Source organism: Leishmania panamensis (genome assembly GCF_000755165.1).
Source record: "Leishmania panamensis strain MHOM/PA/94/PSC-1 chromosome 14 sequence".
Classification (NCBI taxonomy): domain Eukaryota; phylum Euglenozoa; class Kinetoplastea; order Trypanosomatida; family Trypanosomatidae; genus Leishmania; species Leishmania panamensis.
Genome location: NC_025859.1, coordinates 532145 through 557169, shown reverse-complemented (window position 1 = coordinate 557169; position 25025 = coordinate 532145). Strand labels below are relative to the sequence as shown.

The following is a 25025-nucleotide window of genomic DNA, read 5'->3' as shown; positions in this document are numbered from 1 at the left end:
GACGGCTTCTACCGAGAGCTCGTTCAAACGCTTGTCATTACTTAGGAACAAGCGTGGTCCTCTGTGGCTTACGCGCGGGCTCAGCTGCGAGTCTCCTTGTGGCGTCTGGGATATGACGGAGTGCACACACACACGAAGCGTAGCGGTACACTGGTGACGTTAGTAGGGGCGGGACTGGTCCAGGGATGCCATCATAGAACAGAAAAGGGGGAGAGAGTCGGTAGATGCTTAGCACGATGATGCCACTTCCCTCTCCCGGGGATAGCAGAGAGTCATTACATTGCGACGTGTCCTCACAGGTGCGGAGATGTCCACCAACATGTATGGGCACCTGCGCACATACCACGCAAGCCGTTATATGTTGTGTGTTCCAGAACGAAGCGAAAAGCGAGGAAAGCGGAGCCAAAAGTAAGAAGGCCTTCCCGCCACCCCTATACCAATACGCGCAGAGAGGCGGAGACACGCAGACGCACACACACTCAAGACCCCAAAAGGGGAAAGCAAGGGAATTGAGAACGAGAGAGTAGGGGAGGTGGCGGATGAAGACGCAAAGCCAGACGCGACGATAGAGAGGCCACAAAGGGGCCAATGACTCCATGGGAAAGAAGGGCGCACATACACGCGCAGACAGACAAGCAGAGAGAAAACAACAGACGCTTGAGAGCACAAGTGTACAGAGGGGGTGAGGTGTTCGTGACGGGAAAGAGGGGAATGAGAAAACAGAGGGGGGGGCAAGAGGAATGGTGGTGGTAGTGAAGAGGATTATCCACGCGGAGCAGTGCCGTGGCGTTTGAAGCTACATACATCGTACAGGGAGGGTAAGAGGGAACAACAAGCACCGAGGCGGTGGTGGCATAACCTCACAACCACACAAAGAGAGAGAGGGGGGTGGGAAGCATTGCAAAGTGGAAGAGATGAACCACACAGTAAGTGGGTAAGGAAGGCAAGGGCAGCCCAGACTGACACACATACATACACACACAAGCTCAATATCCACCACGAAGGAAGTGAGCTGGAGGAGGAGAGCACTTTAGTAGGCCCACCTGCAGAATATTAAAAGAACCCACGAGGCAGCAATTCCCTCATTCGGTGACCTTTGCTTTGCTTCTCTGCGCGAGGGTGCCGCTGTGACTGCTACGCGAATTCGTGTCGGCGTCGTGCACAGTCGGCGACGGCGCGGTGCAGCATAGCCTTAATGTCGGTCGGCGGAGAAAGGGGAGGAGTTAGCTGCCTGTATGCAGGTGCCATCTGGCGAGGCGTAGAATACAGAGGGTTCAAGTAGGGGCCTGAGGACTTACTGGTTTGCTGGCACCGCACGTCACTCGGGTTCCTACGTGGGTTGGCCATGAGAAGGTAACCGGCCGATGACAACAGGTGGGGCTGCGCCGCATAGGGACGTGCGTAGGGCCTACTGACAGCCTTGGAGCGAGCGGTAGGTCGCTGCACCGGCAGCGACGCTGGAGAGGATTGGCACACAGGCTCGCTTTGCTGCGGAGAGTTCCGCAGTGCGGAAGACCGCACGCCGTTCGGCGTGGTAAAAAGTGAGCTGAGTTGTGGCGAAGGAGTAGAAGCTTTGTTGTTGCTCTGCGCCCGTGGATGCACGGCTGGCAGCCGGGGCAGATACACCTGCGGCAGGTTGCTATACGGTTTCAACGGTGCTATGAAAGGCCGCACTTGGTCTGGGGTGCCATTGTCTGTACTCGATGAACACGCACCCACGGCCGCGGAGGGGGTGGAGTAGTGCCTGCGTGGTGCCACAAGCGGACGCATTCCAGCGTCGTTGAGGACACGCACACGTAAGTTCCTGTGGGCTGAGGTGGCCTCAGAGGAGCCACACCACTCTTTGTGCGCTATGGCCGCGGCAGCCCTTGCGGCGGACCTGGGGGAAGGAATGACAGTCGCTCCATCGATGGAGGCCGGCAGCAGGTGGTGTTTGCAGAGGGAGCGTACGTAGTGTTGCGGCACCCCATCGGGCCCTTGCAGCCACTGCTGGATGCGCTCACGGACAATCGGTAGCTGCAAGATGTCCTCCAGCTTCATCCGTCCACCTGGGTCCCGCACCAGCATCTGGGCCACTATGTCTCGCAACTCGGTGCTGTACATGGTTGGCAAAGGGTCGTACTGCACAGCGAGGATGCGCTGCAGCAGTCCTTTCATGTCCTTTGCGCTGAAAGGGTGTTGGAGCGTCAACATCTCGTACAAGACGACGCCTAGCGCCCACACATCGCTACGGTGGTCATAGGGCTGCTCTAAAATCAGCTCAGGGGATAGGTAGTAAGGGGTACCAACAAACGTTTGGGCTTGGTCGTAAGTGTTCGCCAGCGTGCGAGCAATGCCAAAGTCGCCTAGCTTGATCAGGTTTTCGTTGGTGAGAAAGATGTTCTGCGTCTTGACATCGCGGTGGAGGATCTTGCGCTGATGCACATAGTCGAGACTCAGCACCAGTTGAATGAGCCAGTCCAGCACTTGCCGCTCCGGTACGTGTACGCCGCAGTTCTTCTTTAGGCTCGTGCAGACGTCGCCGCTTTCGGCATACTCCATCACAATGCAAAGGTTGTCGGACTTGCGAGCGAGGAAGCTGTCGACATAGTTGATGATGTTCGGGTGACGCAGCGAGCTCAGTACACGCGCCTCGTTCAGGCTTTGCTGGCGGTCCTTCTTGCTCATCCGCGTGAGGTCCACCTGCTTAATGACGTAGTACTTGCCATCCTCGTTGTTGCGGGCGAGGGTGCAGGTGCCCATGTTGCCCTTGCCAATGGTTTTCACTTTTGTATACTTGTCCATGATGACGGCGGAAGCGAGTGGGGTGCGCCTGTGCAGCTGCGTGAGTGAACCCTAGAGGGAAGTTAATGAGAATGTTTTGCATGTACCCCGTCGTTATGGAAACAGTGGAGCGCAGGGACAGCGCAGGTCAAACAATAGGACGACAGTGAACGGCGCTAAACGTTTTTTTTTTAGGGGGGGAAGGTTCCCTCTGCACTTACACGCATACAAACGGCAACGCACCCGCGCGCGCGGGTGGCGCTCGTGACACTGTACGAGGTTCTGCGCGCTCTCCGTAACGCGATCTCCTCAGGACTGGTGACGGAAGCGCGCCTTGGAGAGAAAGAGCGATCCGATGAAGGCAAACACGCCCAGTGGCAGTTCCGCCATGCGCCATGAATGGTGGAGAGAGACAAGGAGAGTGGGGAGGTGACCATGCGCAGGTACACACGAAATACGCGTGCACACGTTTTGTGTTGACCTGAGAAAACTCAACACTTTTCGCTTGGCGTTAAGCAGCGCCCCGAGCACACTCGGGCCAAGTAGTTGCGGCGGGGGCCGGGGAGGCGCGTGAATGGGAAGACACGCCTCGCGCCACGGATATCTCTTTTTGCTTCCCTTCGCAGGTGTCATTCCACCACGAGCAGGTGAGTCAACGTACGCATACCACCACAGTCCACCTGCCTCCGACGCACAACGGCGAAATCCCGGTCGTCCCAGACAATCCATCGGCAGTCGGATCGGGTCATGCGCCCAACGGGCTCTCCATGCCTTGCCTCGTCCCTTCCTCGCATGTGTTTTGCGTAATCAGCACCAGACAGACTCGTGTAGACTACGTGCCTCGATCCAAGCGGGTTGAGTTCAGGGTCCTGCCCGTGGGCAGAGGCAGTGGCATCTGTCGCGCGGGTAGCCGTGGACGGTCCAAGTACATGCCTGGGGAGCTCCAAGAGTAAGTTGGACAGCCTCAGGCCAGGGCTCTCTGTGGCCTTGTGCTCTGCCTGTAATGCCATGCATCTCCCTCAGCCGCGTCAAGCCGCGGCAGCATTGCATAATATATGCTGTGGAGACTCTCCAGATGGAAGCCTGACGGGCTCGACAGTAGAATTCGGGTTGCACTCATCATTCTTCTGGCGCCCGTATCTCATCAGCTAACCCGGTCGCACAGAGGCGATGCCGTCCGTTATGCGCAGATGCGCTGTGGCGTTAGCTGGCGTGTATCTTCTCGAGCCTTTTTCGTGAATCGCGCGTCCTCCTGTCACACTTTCCTGCGGTGCACCGCTGTCCCGTAAGGTGTCAGTGATAAGAAGGTGAACGCAGCTGCCCACATCGCGCCCCCTGCTAGATACGGTGAGGGAGGTGCCGTTGTCGTTCGAGCTCAGCGTCGATGCTTGCCGAGGTCTCCCGCCAGCCGCTCCGCAGGTGGCGCAAGCTGCTTCGAGGTTGCAGCGCTCTTGCGTAGCCGTCGTCGTCGCCCTTCGTCATATATGGCAGGTCGGTGAAGGCCTTTTTGCACGTACTCCAGTCACGGGACCCGCTTGTGGCTCACACCAGCCACCCCGTGTACACCCCCAGAGATTGTATGACCCATGTCCTTACTCGTGGCTTGTCTGCAGTCCATCAGCACGTTTATCCAAAGGCGCGCGTGGTGCCTCACAGCTTCTTGCCGCCGCAGCAGTGAACGCGGACAACAGACACGACATGGAGGTGTTCGTGTTGGGAACCGCAGTCGAGAGTACCGTAGCGGTACGTATCGCTCTGCATGGCGACTTGGGCGTTGCCCCTGCGCTCATAGCTGGGCTACCTCACCTGGTACGCAGCAGTGCTCGCCGCTGCTGCGTACTCATCCGGCAGCATCACTTCACAACGCTTCCTCACCTTCTGTTACCTTGTCGAGGACTCCACAGCTTGGCAACCATCTGTACGAGTTGCGTCATCCTCAGCGATCGACCACTCCAACATAAAGTTACCTCGGCATGGAACACAACGTTCGTAGCAATGGTCATCGAACGTTAAACAACTCACCTTCCTCCGCCGCTCTTCCGGAGACTGTCGTGAGTGGGTGGACGAGCGAAAGAGAAGCACGCTCAGCGGAAGATCCAGCCTGGTGAAGAAAGTCACAATCAACGTGCACTCAAGTGAAAAGGGGCAACGCAGTCAACCGCACAGAAAACCCCTAAAGAATCCCTGATCGATACGCTGCTGTGTGAGTGCATCACGAAGAATATAAGAGAGAGAATGAACCGGCGAGTTGAGGTGACAACCTCCGTTCACTCGCCAACGTGAGCGAGCGAGCTACGGGAGCAGATGAAAGAAGGAAGAGTGAGAGGGCTACACGGAGGCCGTGAGCGAGGCAGCCTATTCGGACCCATCGGCCCGACTTCTGGGCTCTGTGTGTGTGTGTACGATCGCGCCGCCTACACCGGAGCCACACCGGCAGGCATAGAGCACGTCTTTCATACAGGAGCATCGATACGCGTAGATGTGCGTTGTGTCTGCGCAGTGACGAGAGCCCAGTGCCACCTGCCCTTCCAGCGTCCCTGCCCCACCTCCCCGTGTCGCCAGTGGTAGCCCCTCGCGCCTCGCATGCGGAATTCCCGATCGGCCCCCTCTGCAGGGCTTTCGCCACGTTCTATGTGACGGGTCGTGGATCACACATGGCAGGCGAGTCATGCAGTCACGGAGCTCTACGTCTGCTGCATGACGGTGTGCGCAGCCCTTGCGGAATGCAGCGAGGGCAGAAGTGCCATCAAGACAAGGGTGGGCCGTAGCCCCAACAGAGGAGGAGGCAAAGGCCTCCAATGCGCCGCGCACCGCTCGGTGTTCTGCTGCACCCACGCTGTCGGCGCGGCCGTGGCCCCGACCCATGGCTGTAGTGATGTCTTACTCGTTCACCCGGCTCACGCACGCGGCACCCCATCCGTCCAATGCCGCGCCGCTGCAGAGGTCGCACACCGCACCGGCCGTCGTCATCGGCATAATGCACCTCGTGGGGGGTTAGCTGCGCCCGACGCAGACCATTCGGCCACAGCGCACGCGACACACCCGTGGACAGCGCACCCAGCGCTGCACCACGCAGCGAACCACACGACCGCACGGAGAACAGCCGCCGCGCCCTTTCAAGAAGCCGCCCAAATCGGTGAGTCGCACTCAGCATGAGTCGGGCCCTCAAGCACAGTCGGCCCAAGATACGGCGGGGCTGCCCCATTGCGAGGTCGCCAGCCGATCCCGCCCGCGGTCTCCTAACGGCTTTTTCTCCAACGCAGACAGTTTTCGCCATGCCACCGTGAACGGTCCCTGCAAGCGCATACCTCGGGACACGGGAACGCAATCGGTTTCGTCTTTGCTGGCAGTGCCGTCGAACCGGCATGCCACCAAAATCGCCGGCACCAGGGCCTTCCGCACGGCGCGACACGTGCCTGCAGACCGCATGCTGTGCACTAGCACATTAGCCTGCACATGCGCAGCGGGCCGCGCGGCGTAGGAGGAGTGGGCCAGCCACTGCTGCGGTCACCACTTCAGGGCTTGCGCTCCACCCCACTGACATCACTCTCAGCTGGTCGGCCATCCCGCTAGCGGCGCCGAACACGGCGAGGGGGCTTTGGCTCCCAGGGCACGGGCGCCGCGAAGCACGACATTTTCAGCATCGCCACTCCACCGGCATCCCACAGCGCCTTCTGCTACGGCGAGCCGCCTCCTCACCTCTCGTGGCCACAAGACAAGCCGTCCCCTGGCCTGGTCCAGTGTCACTCCCGCCACGGCGAGGGCGGAACCGACAGCACAACTGCAGAAAAACAAAAAAAACAGCGTCCTGCGGTGCCCCCTACCTCGAGTGCTGCGGCGTCTTTCTCCGACGTGCTCGCCGGTCTCTGTGATGCGTGCAGCCCTATGCAGCACAGGTTAGGTCGACAACGGTGGTCAAGAGGATAGAGGCTTTTTTCACCTCAGCGCGTGTCCGCCTCCTGCCATACAACAGGAAGCTCAGCTCCACCCTACACCGGCCCCTCGCTGGCCCATCGCACCGTGCGAAGCAGCCGTAGGCACGCGAGAGAGCAGTCCACCCGCGCAGCCATCCGAGCACCGCCCCAGCCCCAGTCCCCCTCGGGGGAAGGAGAGGGGGCTCAGGGCTCCCCACACCGGTAGGCACTGAGGGTCGGACGAGACAGGCTCGGGTCACGCTGGCGCCTGGCCCATCGCGTGCGCGGTGCAAACGCATTCGAGCCCGCAGGCCGCTCCGACGCCGCGCCACCTAGGGCCTCACCGCCGGCATCCGCAGCAACGCATCGCTCGGACCTCGCTACGCCGGAGGCACTCGGCCCTGTCACCACCAGAAGCGGCCCGGCACTGGCAGGGAGAGGGGGGCGCCTGGCTTCCCCACACACACACACACACACGCAGAGTGTGGGCACCAGGGGGCCTGGCATGACCGTGCATGGAGTGGCCTCATAAAGGAGGTGCAACTCTACTCGAGAACAGACATGAGTGTGTGTACATTTTACTAGCGTGAAGTCGTGCTGATGTGTTGTCGGTCGCCTTGAAGGCGTACACATTTAGAGGAGAGCCGTGCGCGAGATTGACGAAGAAAACACGATGACGATGAAGGCAACAGAAGAGAGTGGACGAACGACAACAAGCGAGAACGCTAAAATGCACCCATGCAAGGGCAGACACATCGCCGACGCGATTGGCCCAGACGGGGTAATCATAACGGGAGACCGGCACACACACGAGCACAACACAAGCTAAAAGAGAGGAAAAACAGAGATGCAGTCCATCAACGGTGGGCCTAGCCGCCCATACAAGCTTCTCTCCAACTGAAGTCGAAGGCACGCACGCGTTTTGTGGTGAGGTGGACTGATAGCAAAGAGGGGGAAAAGAAGGGATGAGAAATAAGGGGGTGAGCTAGCCATGGCAAGCTCTCCGATAATCCTTTCAACACCTCTCTGTTCCTCACTTCCCTTTCCTTTCCGTACCGCGCAGCTGCCACGATCGCTATTTCCTATCACGAATGCGATTAAATGCTGTATCAGCATCAGCTTCATCGCTCTACACACAGCATACACGAGGGGGAATGGACTCGCCAAACCAACTCATCGTGCCCCATATCCCTTCTTCAGTGATGCATACAGGCATAGACACTGGCACGTTCTTACATGTGGCCACGTTGGCCCATCATCTTCCTGTGTCACTTCAGTTCAGCGCGAGCTGCAGGAGGGCAAGACCAAGCATCATTGGGGCCAGCCACATCATGTGGGTGTGCAGTACGAGCCAGTAGGCGATGAAAAACCACCCTGCTGTGTGTGCAGAGTTGTGACCATTGTAGCCCAGCGTGGCATATCCTGCCGCCCAAATCATAGTGAAGACCGCGATCATGCCTGAGATGACGCGATTCACGACCGACACGGTAGACTGCTCCGCCACGATCCAGTGGCGCATGAACATCTTGCCAGGAACTACGGCAGAAACGGTTCGGTGACTCTGTGCCTGCAGGGCGGCGCGTGCCTCAGCCGTCACATGCTGCGGCAGGATCTGTGACCAGTCGTGTGTGGTAGGTTTGTGGAAACTAGTCCGAGCAGCCATGCTGAAGGTGCTCAGGGAAACAGTGGTCCCTACCGGAAGGGTAACACGACGGAACATAGTAGCCAATGGTCTACGAGTGATGGTACGGCGCGCAGTGTTATGGATTGAAGGAGCGGATTCGGCGATCAAGAGAGTGTCTACTGTGGAGGCGCTTCCGTACAAGAGGCGGAACGGTGAGGTGGCGAGGAAGCGATGAGGTGGTTTGGTGGCTACGACGACTGTCTTGAGAGGCGAGAAAAAATGAGACAATTGGGGAGGCCGATGATGAGGGCGGCGATAGTAGGCGTAGCAGCCAGAGGGGAAGAGGCGGTGGTGGTGCGCCCCGTAGGGACGAAACTCGAGTAAGAGCGTACAACAGAAGTGGGGGGGGGGGGGGAGGGGCAGGCCGAAATGCCGTGCGAGTGCGGGCACACTGCGACTACTCTCTGCTGGCAGACGCTCAAGAGAAAGGAAAAGTGATCAACGCAGAGGCGCAGTCGCGAAGCCCAATGGATGCGCCGGCTGCACAAACTTGCTGCCGTGACGCCTTTGTGGGCGACGATATCCTCTCCTGGAGTGTATCCTTGAAATAAGGCGAATTTGAACATCGATGATGAGTAGTAGAAGGACGAGCAAAGGAAAAAGAAGAAGCGAGAAAACTTCGCGGACACCGCTGCACATGCACGCGATATGCACGCACATGCAAGCCTCGATATCGCTGTCAGTGCGGGTGTGTGGGTATGGGCGCACAACTTCTGCTCAGCTCGCCGTTTGACTACATCACCGCGACTTCCATTCACACGCACCTTCATTGATGAACGTAGGCGCGCTTCAAGCCGAGATAAAGCGTCGGCGAAAAGCACTAAACCGTTGCCTTCCCGCAGCACACATCACTTCCTCACCGGCCTTCCCGTAAGCGACCCCTGTAGGGACGCCCGGCGAAACAAGTACGTGATGCTGAGAGCATTAAGCAACGCAATGACCGTCACGACGAAAGCTTCGGTCACTAAGCGCACCGTCAGCATGGTGAAGATCTTCTCTACCCACTCCCGGATGCCTTGCTCTTTCATTCTAAGCAGAATCTGGTCATCGTGCATGCCCATCACGAACCCATCGGCGCGCGTCATGGTCTTGCGCAGCGGGTCTATGCGGGTTTTCCAGCGCTTGAGAGAGGTCAGTCCAACTTCCATCTTGATCATCTTCGGCTCACCGGAGTAGTCACGGTTGTCGATGCAGTACGCATGCTCCTTATTGGCATGGGTCGTGAAGTACACACGATCCTCAGCACCATGCTCGCCAGCGTAGGAGGCGTAGATCACATGTCCGTCCACGTCGCGAATGAACACGTCAAAGTCGTTCTCCCCCGCCATGACGTGGTAGTGCAGGGCCACACCCTCGTAGAAGTCCTTGCCAATCGAATACAGGCACACCTCCTCTTTGCCCACGTCGAAGGTAAGAGCGGTGATGGTGGGTTTCACCCGTAGTGCTGTGGCAGGCAGAACGATCGCCACCGTACAGAGGGCTGCTAAAAGCCCACACACAACCCCAAAGCGCATGCCTCGTGTGACGACTCTACAGGCAGACGCAGACAAATACACGCAGACGCAGACACGCGGCGAGGGATGGGGGTAAGTCAAATGGGACTGGAGAAAAGGGCAGGCGGGGTAGAGGGGAAGCAAGTGGGAGAGCGCGTGTGTACGTCTGTGGGCGGTAGCGGAGGGAGGGAGCAGAGACGTCATGCATCACCAGTCGCACCATAACCTATCGGCGAGAGCGTCGGCGACGAGCAGCGCGAGAGTCGCCTGCAGAAAATTGGTCCTCCGAGGAGGGGGGTGCTCAAACGGCTCGCCTTCCATTCCATCACCGCTTTGCCTTTCTTTGGTTGCGTTGGGTTTGGTTTGGGTGTTCGCCCACAGAACGGGGGCGGTAGAAGCGATGACCGTCGGCATGCAAAAGTGAGGGATGCACAGGCCCAAAGAAAGCGTGTGCTGCCAGCGGGGGCGGCGCGGTGTGTACGATGAAGGAAGACACATCCAGTAGGTTCAAACTATCCATATATATATACAGCGAATCAAAAAAAAAGCGAACGAGTATCCCCGCGTAACGCCGCACAGTAGCAGACAGTGGCCTGACCCAAAAGGTGAATGTGGGGACGCACAAGAGAGACACAGAGACACCGAGAGAGGGAAAGAGGCGAATAAACAGAACGACAGCAAGAAGACATGCTTCCTGCACCCTGTCGCTAGCCTTGTGGCGCCACGCTCTCCCATCAGTAGCTAGCCGCCTCGCTTCCTCACTGGTTAGCCGCTCAAGCAGTCATCCTGGCCGCTGTACAAGATGGTGAAGCCGGCAAAACAGCGTAGAGGTCAGCTTTGAAGCGGGGGTGCGTCGGGTCGGCCGCAGAGTTTGGCGAGCCAAACGGCGAGGCATGCCTCGTAGCTCGCACGGTTGCCCGCAGCGCAGGGCTCAGACCCTCAGCGGCGACCGGAGACTTCGTTCGTATCGTCAGACCTCGATTGTACGTCTTCGTCACAGCGGAGAGAAGCGCCGTGCCGCTGTCCTGCACGCCAGCCTCGTTGCAAAGGTCAAGTACTGTACATGCTGTGAGACGGCTAACATCGAATGCACGAAGTGGCTCCTGCACTCCGTCATCACTGACCTCGTCCTCCCCCTCCCGACAGAGACGCCATCGTATTTTTCCATCCCACCCCAGCGCGCGCACCACCGACCGCAGCGCGCGCGCAGAGCGGCGCACCAGCAAGCGAAACGTCGGTACGGGCACTGCAAAGTGCACCTGCAGCCGCAGCAGCTCGGCGACTAGCCGCTCCCATTCCGCGTCCACTTTGTCCCTGAGCGGGTTGTTGATGAGAAGGGAGCGCAGCCCGGCCCCAGCCCTCTCGAGCTCATTGAGTGCCACGTTGCAGTAATCGAGTCGGCGCGTTTCGAGAAGGCATTTGAGCTGCAGCGCACAGAGTACCTCGAGTGGCTCAAACAGCGTCCGCAGTCGCTCAAGAAGCTCCACGACGCTGATGCCACCGCCTGGTGTGCGATTCCCCCGCAGAAACGCAAAGACGATCTCGCCGTCGCGAGGTCGCACTGGGCACTGAAGCACAGCGGCGCACATGAAGGTGAACTCCTCTGACCGTACGTTATGCAGGCTGAGGTTGCTGCATACCGTTTGAAAGTCATCCATGAGCGCCGCCAGCCCATGTGCCCGCAACCGCCGCAGGACCTCCGCTTCACTCTCCATTATGAGGGCGCAAAAGAGCGCCTCATCGAGAGGGCGACGCGAGGAGGTGCTGCGGACGGAGGAGCTGTGCTGGCTGCGACGGTGTACGACGGCTGTGAGTCGCGGTTTATGTGGCTGGGGAGTCGGAAGTAGCGCCAGCTGCCGCGGAGGCAAGTCCGACATGTCAGGTGGGACGAGTCGCGCAGTGCCATTGCGTGGCTGCTCTGCGCCACTGAGCGTATCGCTTGCGGAGAACCACAGCACATCGCCTACCGTTTTAGTGCCAGCTGGGTAGCGGTTTTGCATCTTTGCCATGCGGCACACGCACATGCATTTATGTTTGCACGCCTGCCTCACCGCTTGCGTCTGCAGAGCTCGAGAGAAGGGGACTGCCGAAGAGAACTTAGCGATTGTCGCTCTCTCTTCAGTGCGGTAACCTCGGCAGGGAACGGCCACTAGCTGACAACAGCAGCAGCGACGTGTGGGTGCAGAAAGACACGGAAAGTGGGAGAAAGAGAGCAGGCAAAAATGCGGGTAAGAAGTGGGTTACGATGCATCAAGGAGGAGTTCTTCTGTGTGGCTCTGCATTGCCGCGTCGTGTGCGTCGCCCAGCAGCTGTTTTGTCAAGTGAATTCACGATGTTAAATCATCGGCAAAAGTGGTGCAGGCCGGGTCAGCCGGGTGGAGTCGAGCTCTGCAACACGCCGCCGTAACCGCGCGCGTGAGTAAATCTGTTTTTCTTTCGCTCTTCTCTCGTGCCTGGAGTACCAGGCGATGATCGAGTGAGCGCGGTACGCTTGTATGTGCTACGCTCAGCTGATTTTTCTCGGCAGGTGCTGTGGACCGCCGCCTCTCGCTGCGCTATGCGCTAAGGCTTGCTGAAGGCACAAAGACGCCTGGGCAGACGAGGCAGACACTTCACATGACCCCTGCTTCTCTCTCCATTATGACGTCCGGTCAGGGTGGCTTAGTACTTGACGCGCCGGCTAACTCGTTAGGGGAACCGTTAGAGTCGCGTAGGGTTAGGGAAACGAGGCGGGTTGCGACATGAGACGTTTGTCAAGGGGAGGGAAAAGGGCGAGGAGGAGGGGTGTATTTCCGCCCACGACCCCCCTCCTCCTCGCCCTTTTCCTTCACTTGTTCGTTGATCGCCTCTTTGCCATCTTCTCCATGTTGCGAAGAGTAGCGATGCTCTTCTTGAGCTCACCATTGAGTAACGCGCGCGCCGCTGCTGACCGGTGCAGCAGCAGTTGTGACACCGTTGCCTTGAGGTCAGCAGGGTGGAGAGCGCCGCTGCAGCAGTCCGCAACGAGGGCCTCTGGCGTGCCGTAGCGCACGCTGCCACCGTTGGCTTCGCCGCGCTCGATACTGAGGACTCCCTGCTGCGCGAGAAGGTGCTGGGCAACCGATATGATTGGGTTGGCCCCCTCGTTTGGCGCCGAGTACGCCTTCTTGATTTTACGGCGGATGTCCATGTCATTGTCGTCCAGGTAGAGAACGTCGTCGGCACCGAGCACCGCCGGGGCAGCGCCGGGGCGATGCAGCGCCGGGACGCTCCCCTCCTGTGCCTGCAGACACTCGATACGCCCCTTCGTGTACTCGCGGGCGAAGGTGTTAATCTGCCCATCCAGCGAGTTCGAGATGACGTGCGAGGCGGAGAGCATCAGCGTCGTGGCAACGCGCATGAGAGCCGCGATAACCTGGCCGGCGTTACGCAGCTCTCCTCCGTAGAGCTCCTCCACATGGCTCAGCAGGTTCTTGCGAGCAATGCCGATTACGCTCACCCAGAAGTCGTTGGGGTTGCCGAGAATAACGTCGTTCTCCATCACGAGCTTCACCGCCTCCGGTAGTCCATACGCCTTGAGAAGCGTAGAGTTGACATGCAGGGCAGCGGAGATGTCCTTCTCCATCCCAGTGATTTCGTCACTGGCCACCGCGGACCAGTCCGGCAGCACCAGTGTCACCGTGCCCTCTGAGTGGGCAGCAATGAAGTCCTTGGCCGCCTGGATCATGCCCTCCGCAACATCTAGCGGCACCTTCACCAGCGCCGGCATCCACATGCACGCGTGCGGCTTTTCGGGGGCAGCAGGGAGCGCCGCCTCTGCCAGTGGCAGCACAGCGCCATCTTTGCGGTACGACTTGACTGTCTCCAGCAGTTCGTGAGCCTCCGGGTTCGAGGCAAAATGCTGGCGCACCGGTGCCAGCAGCGCGTTCACCTCATCAATCAGGCATGACTTGAGGGCAACCTCGCTGACTTTGTCGCTTACGAACGCCTGTTCGAGGTCTTCGTAAGTAGCGTACGTGGCGCCGTCAATAGTGGCCACCGCGCCGGGTCTGGCGTAGACAACACACTGGAAGTAGTCGAGCACCGGGTTGCGGTCGTCCGTGGCGACCGGTGCTCCGTCATCTGTGATGACGTTGGCAGATTGTTTGACGCGCGGGCAGTAAGCCTGGCGTATCTTACGTGTCACATCTTCCTCGGTGTCTTCCATGAATATGGCACTGTCTGGGTCACTCTTGCTCATCTTTGCCTGCCCCTGCTTCAGACCCGCCAGCATGTGGTGAGACAGAATGACTGGCTTCAGCTTGCGACCGATGAAGTCGCAGTATTCGCGTGCGAGCATGTTCACCTTGCGCTGGTCGAGGCCCAGCTGGCATATATCGGCCTTGAGGAAGAATATGTCAGTGCACTGCATCAGCGGGTACAGCACCTGTGCAGCCGTCAGCGTACCCTCTGTCTTGCCCATGATGGTGCAGCACTTCTTGATGCGGGCGATCGTGTTCTGCCGACCAACGTCGAGGACCGTGCGCCAGTACGTGCCGGCGTGGTTCGTAATCTCCTCGCTGCTCCACAAAAACACGACCTTGTCCATGTCCATGCCCGCCGCCTTCCACACTTCAATCAGGTACCGGCCAACAATGCGAATCTTCTCCAGCTCGCCGCCGACCTTGTCGTTCATCAGCGCAAACCAGTCCGCCACCCAGAAGACGAACTCGCACCCGGCTGTCGTGCACTTGTTAACATTGACTGCCTTGAAGATGCCCTGGGCGATATGCATGCGGCCGGAGGGCTCGAATCCGTCGTAGCAACGAATCGCTGGTTTCCTTTCTATGAGGCTCCGTAGCTCAGCGTCTTGAATGCACTCCTCTCCGACGCTGCGGAGAAGCTCGTAGCGCTCGTCCGCGTTCATGGGAGTATAGTGCTTGCTCAGCGGGCGACACGGCAGTGCATACGCCGGGGCAGATCCTGAGGAGAACGGAGAGAGACACAAATGACCGAGCAGCAAGCGGCGGAGAGGTGCAGGACGGCGGCGCGAAGAGCAGAACGTTTTCGCTTTTTTTCTTTTCCCTTCTTCTAAGAGATGGCTCGACATGCGCATGGGCGTATGCCCACCAGTGTTGGTGGGCGGTGACGGGTGAAGGGGTGGTGCGGAGAGCGGTGTGATAGGCAGCGGGCAAGGAGGTAGGTGGGGGGGCAGGGAGATGGCAGGAAGCGTGACAGCAAGTGAACAATAAAGCGTGATGAACGGACGAGTACCGCTGTTGGTGGTCTGAGCTCGCACCGTCAAAGAGTGCGGAAACCTTCCTGCAGGCAACAGCACTGTACACCCAAAGGATGCAACGAGCACGCGTGTATGAGTGGAGGCGCAAGACAAGTGTGCAACTCGTAGAAGAATGAAATCCGGCTTATAACGCCCTACACAACACAAAATGGACGCAGAGCAGAAAGAAGCGAAGCTCTCGCGTGTGGTGCAGCGAAATAGAGACACCGCGACGTCGTCGTGCCGTAAGCTGCCGCGGAGTCGCCTGCACGTAGCTCACGAGGGTGCGACCAGCACTTCATACAGCGCTACCGGGTCTGCCGCACAAGCGTAGCTTACAATACACTTGCGGGTGCTGGCGTCAGTTGCGTCGACGCACTTGACCTTCATGGCGTTGGCAGGACTACAGTCGCGCGCAATGCCGTCGATGTGGTAGCCAGTGGACGCCAAGCATGTGAGAAGCATCAAGCGATGTGCACCACTGCAATGATTTTGCAGTACGACTAGGCGCCCAGTGGGCTGGTCACTCCAAATACCGTGCAGGAGCAGCAGCAGCAGCCCGTCGTGCCGGTAGACGCGCACTGGCGCACATCAGCGTCACGCCTGTGATACACGAGAATTGTGTGTCACAGTGGAAGAGGGAAATGACGGCGGCCCCCTTCTCACCCTGAAGGTTGACGACGGGGCCCCGCTGCTGGCAGGATCGATGTATTCACTGACATCTACACCACTCGTCTTCATCTTCCACTTTCGACGGTGGAAAGAAAAGGACGTCAGTTCCTCAGCCAGCAACACTGCCCACCTTCCCCGTCTTAGGGTCGCAGGGGTAGCAGCAGCTGCGGTTCTTCAATCACGCACTCCTCAAGGCGCGCCTCGAAAGCCCCGCCTTTATCAGGAGAACACTACAGATGGGCTGCCGTGCGTCAGGCAGCAGGTCATCAAAGTCGTCGTTCAGGCGTGCAGCAAGCACTCGACCTGGCGCTGCGGCTAGTCCTCGAGTTGCTGTAGTACTTCATGGACATGCTGGCGATGACGCAACACCCCTGATGCCCGCACCCCTACGATGTATAACATTGAAGCGATCCACAAGGGGCATCGCCCACCACTGAGAAGCGCCTCCGCGCGCACCCCATCGTGGCGTGTGCGTCCGGCCTCCAGGTCCAGCGATTTAGCCGAGAGGAGCTCTCCGTGTTCCAAGTTATCAGGATTCCCATACAGCTGTGTAGCAAACATGATACGCCTCTCTCCTTCATCGTGCTGCACCACGCTCAGAATGCCGTCAGGGGCGTGCCAGAGCTTCTCCACGGCGGTGCTGTGCACACGAAATGGTGGGGTACAAATCGTGTTGCGTAGCCGCGGCCACCCTAACAAAAGAAACGCCGTCTATTAAAGACAATAACGCCGCGGCGCAGCGCCACTCAGCAGCAGTTGCCGAAGCTGTACGTCCCCATGCCTTCCGACGCGGCCAACCACACCCTCCCCAGCAGAGTCGAGCCGGTCGTGCCCGCCACGCTCGAGTTCAGGTTTCCGCTGCCGGCGCCGACGGCGTGCATCATGCTCTCCGAGACGCACGGACAGACGCGTGGCATGAGCAGCACCGTCGCCGCCCAGGCAAAGTAGCAGCACACCTCACACACAGTGGCGTCGCCCATGAGGTACATGGCGTGGCCCAGGATGCCGACGGCGAGGCTCCAGCGCTCCACAATAGCAGTGTCGAAGACGGAGGCAGTGACCTTGCGAGCCTGGGGGCAGCCAAAGTGGGTCGGTAGCTCTGCTTAGCGGTGATGCACAAGAACGCCGCCACACCTGCACTACCAGCAAGACAACCGACGACAGACGCCATCGCGTGTGTAGAGGTCGCACGTGAAATGCGGCCCCTCCGCGTAGCTGTCTGCCTTGGCCATGTCGAAGCAGATCATAGCACCATCAAAATTCAAAGCGAGCACCAGTCGCAGGTAGAAGCACATGTTGACTTGGGCGATCACTTAAGGAAGGAACAGGAAGAAGCCAGCCGCGGCGACGATGCGTAAGGCAACAGTGCGGTGCAGTATATCCCAGGAGTGGACGAAGATGGTGGCGCAGCCCATAAAGATAACGACGCGCGTCATGATAGCGTTGTGCACGGTGCTGCGACAGTTGCTCCAAGCCATGTCCTTGTTCTCGACAACGCCGTAGCAGCGTGAGGTGACCCCAGGCCAGCACTGTCGTCCGGCTCGTCATCCTAGGAGTCCTTCGGCATCGCGCCACTGTGGGGCCCCGGACGACCTCGTTAGACAATGAGCCGGAGTCGCACTCGCGGCAGATTTTGGAAGGGGGGGTCCAAGTTCGGCTCCTTGTCACGGAAGACATCATCGGTGGGTGGTGGAGAGGAGGTTAGCGGATGCCTCGCTGCTGCTAATGGCAGCGCGTACGTCCACAAGGCACTCGCCGTACCAGTCGAGTAAGAACAGGGAAAAACGCCAACATAACCTGCTCAGCGGCCCAGGTGCGCACACCTCTCTGCGGGTGCTTCGTGTCCGACAGTGTACCTCGTATGCACGCTGTGATTAGCAATCGCAAGTGAGAACAGAGTGCCAAGCCTAGCGCACCAGCGCGGATGGCGACGCAGGAGGAGACGGTAGTGACCTTTGGAAAGGATATCCACGTTTGCTATGAGGAGGTTTGCCACAAGAATGAAGACCGCGGCAGTGGTGCTGCTGAACTGCCTCAAATGCAGCAGCCCAAATCCAATGGTGATGTCACCGCCGACAATGCCAGACGCTCTGCGGGCCCAGTGCTGCATGGAGCGCAACGTAGCAATGAAATCGGAGAACGCGGCGACCAAAACATTCTTCGAGAACAGCGTGCAGGCAACGCCTTGTAGGTGCTGGTAGAGAGTGTCATCGATGCCAAGCCGGTCCGTGAGTATGGCATAGCGAGAGGTGTTGATAAGGCTCCTGCTAAAGCCCTCGTCGAGGAAGTAGCACAGACTCGAAGCCACCGTGCACGTGTGGCCTTCGCCCTCGCAGCTGAAGCCGAACAGCAAAATGGTCCATCCCATCCCCACTGCACCTCTTCGAGAAGAGTCACAGTACCGGGTTGAATTTGGCTCTCCTTACTTCTGGCATCTCCCTCGACGTTGCGTTGGAGCCGGCTCATACCTCGCGAGGGGGGTGGCAGAGGCTATCTATAAGAGTTCGCAGCTCACATCAGACCCCTGTTACTGGTTCCTGTGACGGCGCACAGTAAGCGAGAGAGAGAGAGGGGGGGAGCGAGTGTGCAGAAGTGAGAAGGGCGCACACAACCGAGAAACACTTCCAAAGATAATCAACTTGGGGATTTTTTTCCGATTGAAGCCAGTAAAGAGCCCATCGTTACGACTTGCCAGGGGAGTCGGTCTTTGTATGATTTCGCATGTGTGTTTGCGTGTGTGATCAGCTGGCACAGGCGCAAGACAGAGAATTCAGCCCACAGGAAGAACCGAGAGACGATCGCCTTGAGCGATGGTGAGCAACTCACAACTTTACAGAAGCAACAAGCGGAGGGAAAAAGGGGCGAGGAAACGCGTTTGTCTTGACTCGCTACGTGGAGAAGGCGCAGGAAGAAGGCAAGTGTCATGACGGGCGCAGTGCGTAGGACTTGGTGCTGCCAGCGGACAACTCCGATGTTTTCGAATCGTATGGGCGGCGCGTAGAAGTTTTGCCCTATCGTGGCCGAGACATTCGGGGTTGAGCGAGAGGTCCGGCGCACGGCGTACGAACGAGAACAAGTGCATTGGTTGCACTTCACCACGGCACTGGTGTACACTCGCCAATCGACTGGCCCCCAACACCATCCCCACGGGAGAGGCGTCGAAGACATAAAAACAGGCGTCTATTCCGGGATGAGCGATTTCAAAGCCGAAGCGCATTTCAGCGCGCCACGAAGAGCGGTGGAACGGAGGCAGAGACGATCGCTGATATAGTCAAAACACACGCGCGCACATACGCGCCTGCAGTCGCACACGGCGTTGCTCTCCCAGAGAGAGAAATAAAGGAGGGAGGGAGGGAGGGAGAGGAAGAGAGTGAAGCATCGAAAAAGATATACGCGAACTAAGACAAGAAACTCAAGCGGGTGTCACCACGCGGCGTGCCACACCAACCCACAGGCTGCGTTCACAGCTGTCACGTGGAACGCAGTCGCCGAGGCAGCGGCTCAGATCCGCACTGCCACTCGTGGCCCCCACCGCTTTCGTCGTGAAAGAGTGCGGGGGCTCGGTCGGACGACAGAGCTGCGGCGCCAGGGTTGATCCCGCCCACACGCACAGATATAAACATACGAAGAGACAGCAAAGAAAGACCGCAGCGGCGCGGCTGCGCAGGGCAGACAGGCCGGTGCGGAGGGTCCAGTGGGTGTGTGCGTGTGTGTATACTTCTGTATATCTGCGACGTAGCGGGAGAGGTTGGGCGGGCGGTGTTGGGTCGCACAGACAAGGTGTTGTTAGGAGGGAAGAGTGAAATAGGGCACGCGGGATGGATAAGTGGTTGCTGAGGGGACTGTTTGGAGTCGTCGGATCACTCGCCGTTGACGTGCTCCTCGCGTATGAATGGAACGCGACACTCGAGTAGCATGTTGCTCTCCGCGGGTAGTCCGATCATGGCGCGGAGTACGCTCTCGATGGCCGCCTTCTGACGATTAAGGGCGTTGACGACCGGCGTGCCATCGGGCACGGCGGGCGCCTTGAGTAGGTAAGAAAGGATAGACAGCACCGTTTCCATGTGCTCGAAGGACGCCGGCGGCGGCGACTGCAGCCCGTCGCTGGCGCTGATCGTGACGCGCTCCATGAGCTCGGTGAGCACGAGAAGGTCAATGATGAGCGGCGCTGCGAGCAGCGAGTCCTCGCAGGTGTTGTGCAGCACAACTGTCTGCTGGCCACCCATGAAGATGGAGAAAGTGTACTCGTCCATGGCCCGCTTGCTGTCTCCAACGTAGGGTAGGTACTTGATGACGATGCAGTGGTCCGGCTTCGGCGTGCCCTTGGGAAAGAGGATCGAGTTGGACCTGATCATGTCGTCCACTACGTTGCTCTTGGTAATCTCTTTCGAGGAAAACTGCTTGGGACTGGACAGGTTGTAGCCGTCGTTGTTGCCGAGGTGGTTGTAGCTGGCGATGCACTCAGGCTTGATGCCGGCGCCGACAAAAAACTCGATCAGCGCGCTCTTCATCTTCGTCTGCCCACTCTTGAAGTCGTCACCGCCAACGAAGACATTCGCCGTGCGCGCCATCTCCACCACCCCAGGGCACAGCGTGTTCTGCGGCGCGCCGTTGATGAAGCTGCACTTCTCCAGAATTGCCGCAATTGCGTACAGTGCGGACGGCGCCACCTCCGTCTCATTACACTTCACCGCCGCCAGCAGGTTGTCAGCGGTGTCGTGGATGCCGTCTCGGTACTCGCTGAAGCGCTCCGTATTGGCAGTCCACAGCACCAGCACCTTGTCCAGATGGTTCGCTGCCTTGAACTGACGGATATCGTTGCGCACATGCTCCACTGCGGCCCAGCGATCCCGCACGGCCAGGACGTTGTTCGCTCGCTCCTTCTGGTTCGCCGCGACGAATTCAATATCAAAGATGGCCGGCAGCGGGCGCAGCTTCTTCATGTGCTCGTACAGCGCGTCCTGTAACTGCACCTCCAGCACGCCGGCGCGCCGCATCGCGTCGCCGAGGTTCATGCTGTTGCAGTCCCACCCGCCGATCACGAAATCGTTGGGCGACACCATCGGCACCAAGTCCTTGAGGGGCACAAAGGTCTCGTGCATGTCACGCGTCATGCCAAGGTTGATGGTGCTGGACTGCGTGATGGAGCCAAAGTAGTTGGACGACTGCATACCGCGCCGCGTGCGCCACGACAGGCCCATCTTGTTGGCCAGTATGCCGGCCGTCACCGTTGTGCCGTTGTTGCCGCACCAGCCAACCAGCATCACACCCACGCGCGGCACCTTGCGCTCTGTGCGAAACATCAGTCGGTGTATCACTGGCACCACCTCCACTACGCCCTTCGCGTCGCAGCTCACGCGCGTCGTCGTGTAGTCATACTGGGTCTCGATCGCGTCGGGCGTGTACCGCACCTTGTCGCTCCTAACGCGGACCTCTGGCATCTTCCAGTGGTGGTGAATGTGGAGAGAGAATGGGGGCCTGTGTGTGTGTGTGTGTGTGAAATGGGAAGACTGAGAGAAGGGGTGTGCTGATATGCATCTAATGAGGTCTAACAGTCCCGATACGCGCGCATAAAAATGCGAGGAGATCAATGAAAGGGAAAGTGTGAAACACAGTGAACAGCGGAGAGGGAGGGAGGGAAAGCACTGCAGGCAGGCAAGCAGCACATCGCTGCCAAACCGCACGCACGCCTGACTGGGGAAAAGGCGGCGGCAGGGGGAGGGGGTGCCGAGGGCACGCAGTCGCAGAGCGTCACTTCAAAGGTGCAGTGTTGCCACGGGAGAGCGTGAGAGGAGGCGGAGAGGGACGTCGTAGGCGACGGGAGTCGTGCTCGTCATGGAGTGCGCACTCTTCCCTTCTTTATTTCTCTTCAGAGCTGCTCAGCGCTCGTTGCCTAGCACGCCGTCCGTTTCAGAGAACGATTCAGGAAGAAAACACAGGGCTGAGGGCGTGTACGAGTATGGTGCCGGAAGTCCTCAGTCAGAGGAGTGCGGCAGGTCAAGCTACGTTGAGGTTGGCTCCCACGCACGTGCACTTGGCGCACAGGTGAGAAACATTGCGCACCGTGTGGTAGCCCCAGAAGGGGGGGGGGCAGTGTCGAAGTGGTGCTACAGGGTGGGCGGAGGTAAGAACGAAGAGAACACAAAGTGGCCTGTGTGAGAAGCACAAGTCCAGCAGCCACAGAAGAAAAATTCGAAAGCCAAACAAGGGAGGGGAGGGAGGAAACACACACAGAGAGACATACGCAGGCCTTCCAGGTTGAGGAGGAGAGGCATACCGGTACATCCAGGAACAGACACACGCAGAGGAGGGGAAGGGGGGTACCAGATTGACGTGCGCACCGTTGCCCATCGGTAGAGAGGTGTGATGCGCACATGCCTGTGCGCGCGTGGGGAGCACCGGCTCACGAGTATAGAGGAGGGAGGCAAAAAAGAAATGCCCGGTGAGTCGCGGCACTTGAACAGGCACAGGAAAGGGGAGGGAGAGCGAAACCAGTAGCCGGACTAGGTAGCTCGTGTGCGCGTGCCTCATGCGGCGTGCCTCTCGAGCCCATCCACCCTTTCTGAATCCCCTGCTCCGCCGCATGCGCATCCCCTGACAGTGGTGTACAACAGTGAATAGTGTGCAACGCGTGGTGAAGAGGGGGAGGGCGCGAGGGGTAAAGGTGGGACGAGGTGGGAGACAAGGCTAGCTACGAGGAAGGACGCGGCATCACTGGGGGGGGGGGGGTATACAGAAGAAGCGAAATCATAAAACGTGCAAGAAAACACCACAGCGGGGGAGGAGAAAGAGGCAGTGCGGGGTGCCGTGGTGGGGTGTGGCAACGAGTGCCTAAAAAGGCACCCGCATCGACGAGGCACGAGGAGCAGCGGAAGAGAGAAAAACGCCACGAGCCGAACGCAGGCGAGCTGCACGAGACACACGAAAAACCATTCCGCGCAAAACTGAGTAGGAAAGGGGGAGGGCAGAGTGCCACACACACACACACACACACGCGAGGCAAACGAGAGGCAACATCTCAGACAAGGTTCACAAGAGAGGAGAACATCCACAGCTACGGTCGTGCCGGCTGTCGGCTCGTCGCGACATTGTCTTGGGTGTCATCGTACAGTGTGTGGGGGGGGGGGGGGGGGGCAAGTGTCGTTCAGCCATGGAGGGCAGTGGCAACAAGGGAAAACAGGGGGTGGGAAGGGGGGATATATGGCGCTAGGTGGTACGCAGATTGCCACGCCTGGCGTCGAGCCGCCCACCCACCGCACCCGTCGCCGCTGCTAACGTAGCGCACAGACACGCACGCACACACACACACACGCGCGCGCGCGTAGATACACTTCTACGTGCCCCTTACAGCTGCTGGGTCCCTGGGCTAGTACCGCAGACACGCCATGAGACAAGAGTGGCCAAGTGAGCTTACACACGAAGCACTCGCAGTGAGAAGCCTCGACTGAGGAGCGCAAAGGTAAGCGAGACAGGAAAAGGGAAGCGGGGCACGCGGTTAAATTGTTAGACGCCACACGTAGGTGACCTCGACAACACACCCGTGTAGCCGAGGAAATCTACGCATTGCGGAAGAGCAAACAGCAGCAGCAAGAATCGACCGACAACATCCAGCATTACCATCTTGCCGAAGCTGTACGTCCCCATGCCTTCCGACGCGGCCAACCACACCCTCCCTAGCAGAGTCGAGCCGGTCGTGCCCGCCACGCTCGAGTTCAGGTTTCCGCTGCCGGCGCCGACGGCGTGCATCATGCTCTCCGAGACGCACGGACAGACGCGTGGCATGAGCAGCGCCGTCGCCGCCCAGGCAAAGTAGCAGCACACCTCACACACAGTGGCGTCGCCCATGAGGTACATGGCGTGGCCCAGGATGCCGACGGCGAGGCTCCAGCGCTCCACAATAGCAGTGTCGAAGACGGAGGCAGTGACCTTGCGAGCCTGGGGGCAGCCAAAGTGGGTCGGTAGCTCTGCTTAGCGGTGATGCACAAGAACGCCGCCACACCTGCACTACCAGCAAGACAACCGACGACAGACGCCATCGCGTGTGTAGAGGTCGCACGTGAAATGCGGCCCCTCCGCGTAGCTGTCTGCCTTGGCCATGTCGAAGCTCGTCTCCATGAGGGGTACCTGCAGGTACAAGAGCATGTCGCAGATCAGGCAGCAGGTGACCGTAGCAACCACAAAGCTACGGGCCCAGAACACCATTGGGAAGCACGACACGGTCACAGCACGTGAACCGTAGGCCCGCTCACGTGATTTACCGAACACCCTCACCGCCGACTACACAGACAAGCGCCGGCGGTGACTACACACTTTATGAGCGAACTTCATCGCACCGCAGTGTATCCTCGCATTAGCCCTCGAGTCGATAAGCGCGTCTCGCACAACCTCCTGGTCATCGTCTGCAGTATACGCTGCGTCGTGGAGAAGCGCATGTGTGTTAGGCAGTAGCGTGTTTTCAGAGGCGAGTGGGTTGTTCGTCTCGTCACCGGATCGCTTCAGGTGGATACCCTTGGTGCTTGTCACAGCCATGGGCTTCGTCAGACTCTGCAGAGGTGCCACCCTCGATGGCGAATCTGCCTCTGCCTGGTTCAGCTGCCTCTTTGCCTCTGCAGCCAGCACCGTCAGCACATTCTCGTGTCGCTCAAGGCTGTTGTCGCGCTCGCCGTACCCGCTGAATAGCTTGGCGAGCAGTCACGCTACGGTGGGCACAAAGAGGCACGTCTGCGGAATGGCCTTGACTGAAACGAAGCCCTGGATGTGTAAGGAGATCATTGGTGACGACGAGCTGAAGGGCCAGATGCAGCTCACGAGGTCAAGGCCTAAGTCAGGGCTCTTCCGCAGGACGTTGCTCGAGTACCTCTGGGAGAAGATGTGCACATTGGCCCTGCAGAGGCGCACGGGGAACACGAAGCCCACGCCTGTGGTGGTGGGCGAATCGTTCGCTAGAAGCGGCGGAAAGGCAAGCGCGAACGTGGCGCTTCAAAGGCACACGAGTTCGCGTAGACGCGCGCACAACATTAAACACATCGGGAGACACCAGCCAAAAAAAAAGCCTTCGCCGAAGGCGACATGCTTTAGAGCTCTGCGCGGCGTTGATGCCGAGGCGAGAGCACCACCCGGCGCAGCGGGGAAGCTGCCACCAGGTATTTTGATGAGAGCCTTCTTCACGAAGTAGGTAACACCGAGAGCAGCCGTGCACTTGGGGCCCGCTCCCTTACAGGGCTAGGCGAAGAGCGGAATACACCCCGTCCGCGGATACGCAG

General features: G+C 59.1%; 6 protein-coding genes and 2 pseudogenes across 6 annotated transcripts, besides 2 other annotated features; all 8 read right to left on the bottom strand.

Moving 5' to 3' along the window:
- Nucleotides 1–1134: 1134 nt before the first annotated feature.
- On the bottom strand, nucleotides 1135–2784 carry LPMP_141410 (protein kinase, putative; the record flags this gene model as incomplete). The annotated part of the gene is made up of 1 exon (XM_010699068.1): nucleotides 1135–2784. One exon carries the CDS (start codon nucleotides 2782–2784, stop codon nucleotides 1135–1137), a length of 1650 nt encoding a protein of 549 aa, XP_010697370.1.
- Nucleotides 2785–3383: 599 nt separating this feature from the next.
- Nucleotides 3384–3983: a repeat region.
- A 2737-nt stretch (nucleotides 3984–6720) lies between these two features.
- Nucleotides 6721–7176: a repeat region.
- Nucleotides 7177–7950: 774 nt separating this feature from the next.
- LPMP_141400 (hypothetical protein) lies at nucleotides 7951–8340 on the bottom strand (the record flags this gene model as incomplete). Its single annotated transcript, XM_010699067.1, has 1 exon — nucleotides 7951–8340. The coding sequence occupies one exon, from the start codon at nucleotides 8338–8340 to the stop codon at nucleotides 7951–7953; it is 390 nt and encodes a 129-aa protein (XP_010697369.1).
- An 869-nt stretch (nucleotides 8341–9209) lies between these two features.
- Nucleotides 9210–10058, bottom strand: LPMP_141390 (hypothetical protein; the record flags this gene model as incomplete). Its single annotated transcript, XM_010699066.1, has 1 exon — nucleotides 9210–10058. One exon carries the CDS (start codon nucleotides 10056–10058, stop codon nucleotides 9210–9212), a length of 849 nt encoding a protein of 282 aa, XP_010697368.1.
- Nucleotides 10059–10627: 569 nt separating this feature from the next.
- On the bottom strand, nucleotides 10628–11878 carry LPMP_141380 (hypothetical protein; the record flags this gene model as incomplete). The annotated part of the gene is made up of 1 exon (XM_010699065.1): nucleotides 10628–11878. The coding sequence occupies one exon, from the start codon at nucleotides 11876–11878 to the stop codon at nucleotides 10628–10630; it is 1251 nt and encodes a 416-aa protein (XP_010697367.1).
- Nucleotides 11879–12681: 803 nt separating this feature from the next.
- Nucleotides 12682–14739, bottom strand: TYRS (tyrosyl-tRNA synthetase, putative; the record flags this gene model as incomplete). The annotated part of the gene is made up of 1 exon (XM_010699064.1): nucleotides 12682–14739. The coding sequence occupies one exon, from the start codon at nucleotides 14737–14739 to the stop codon at nucleotides 12682–12684; it is 2058 nt and encodes a 685-aa protein (XP_010697366.1).
- Nucleotides 14740–16508: 1769 nt separating this feature from the next.
- On the bottom strand, nucleotides 16509–17198 carry LPMP_141360 (annotated as a pseudogene).
- Nucleotides 17199–19622: 2424 nt separating this feature from the next.
- LPMP_141350 (inositol-3-phosphate synthase, putative) lies at nucleotides 19623–21203 on the bottom strand (the record flags this gene model as incomplete). The annotated part of the gene is made up of 1 exon (XM_010699063.1): nucleotides 19623–21203. The coding sequence occupies one exon, from the start codon at nucleotides 21201–21203 to the stop codon at nucleotides 19623–19625; it is 1581 nt and encodes a 526-aa protein (XP_010697365.1).
- A 2062-nt stretch (nucleotides 21204–23265) lies between these two features.
- On the bottom strand, nucleotides 23266–24534 carry LPMP_141340 (annotated as a pseudogene).
- Between the last annotated feature and the right edge of the window lie 491 nt (nucleotides 24535–25025).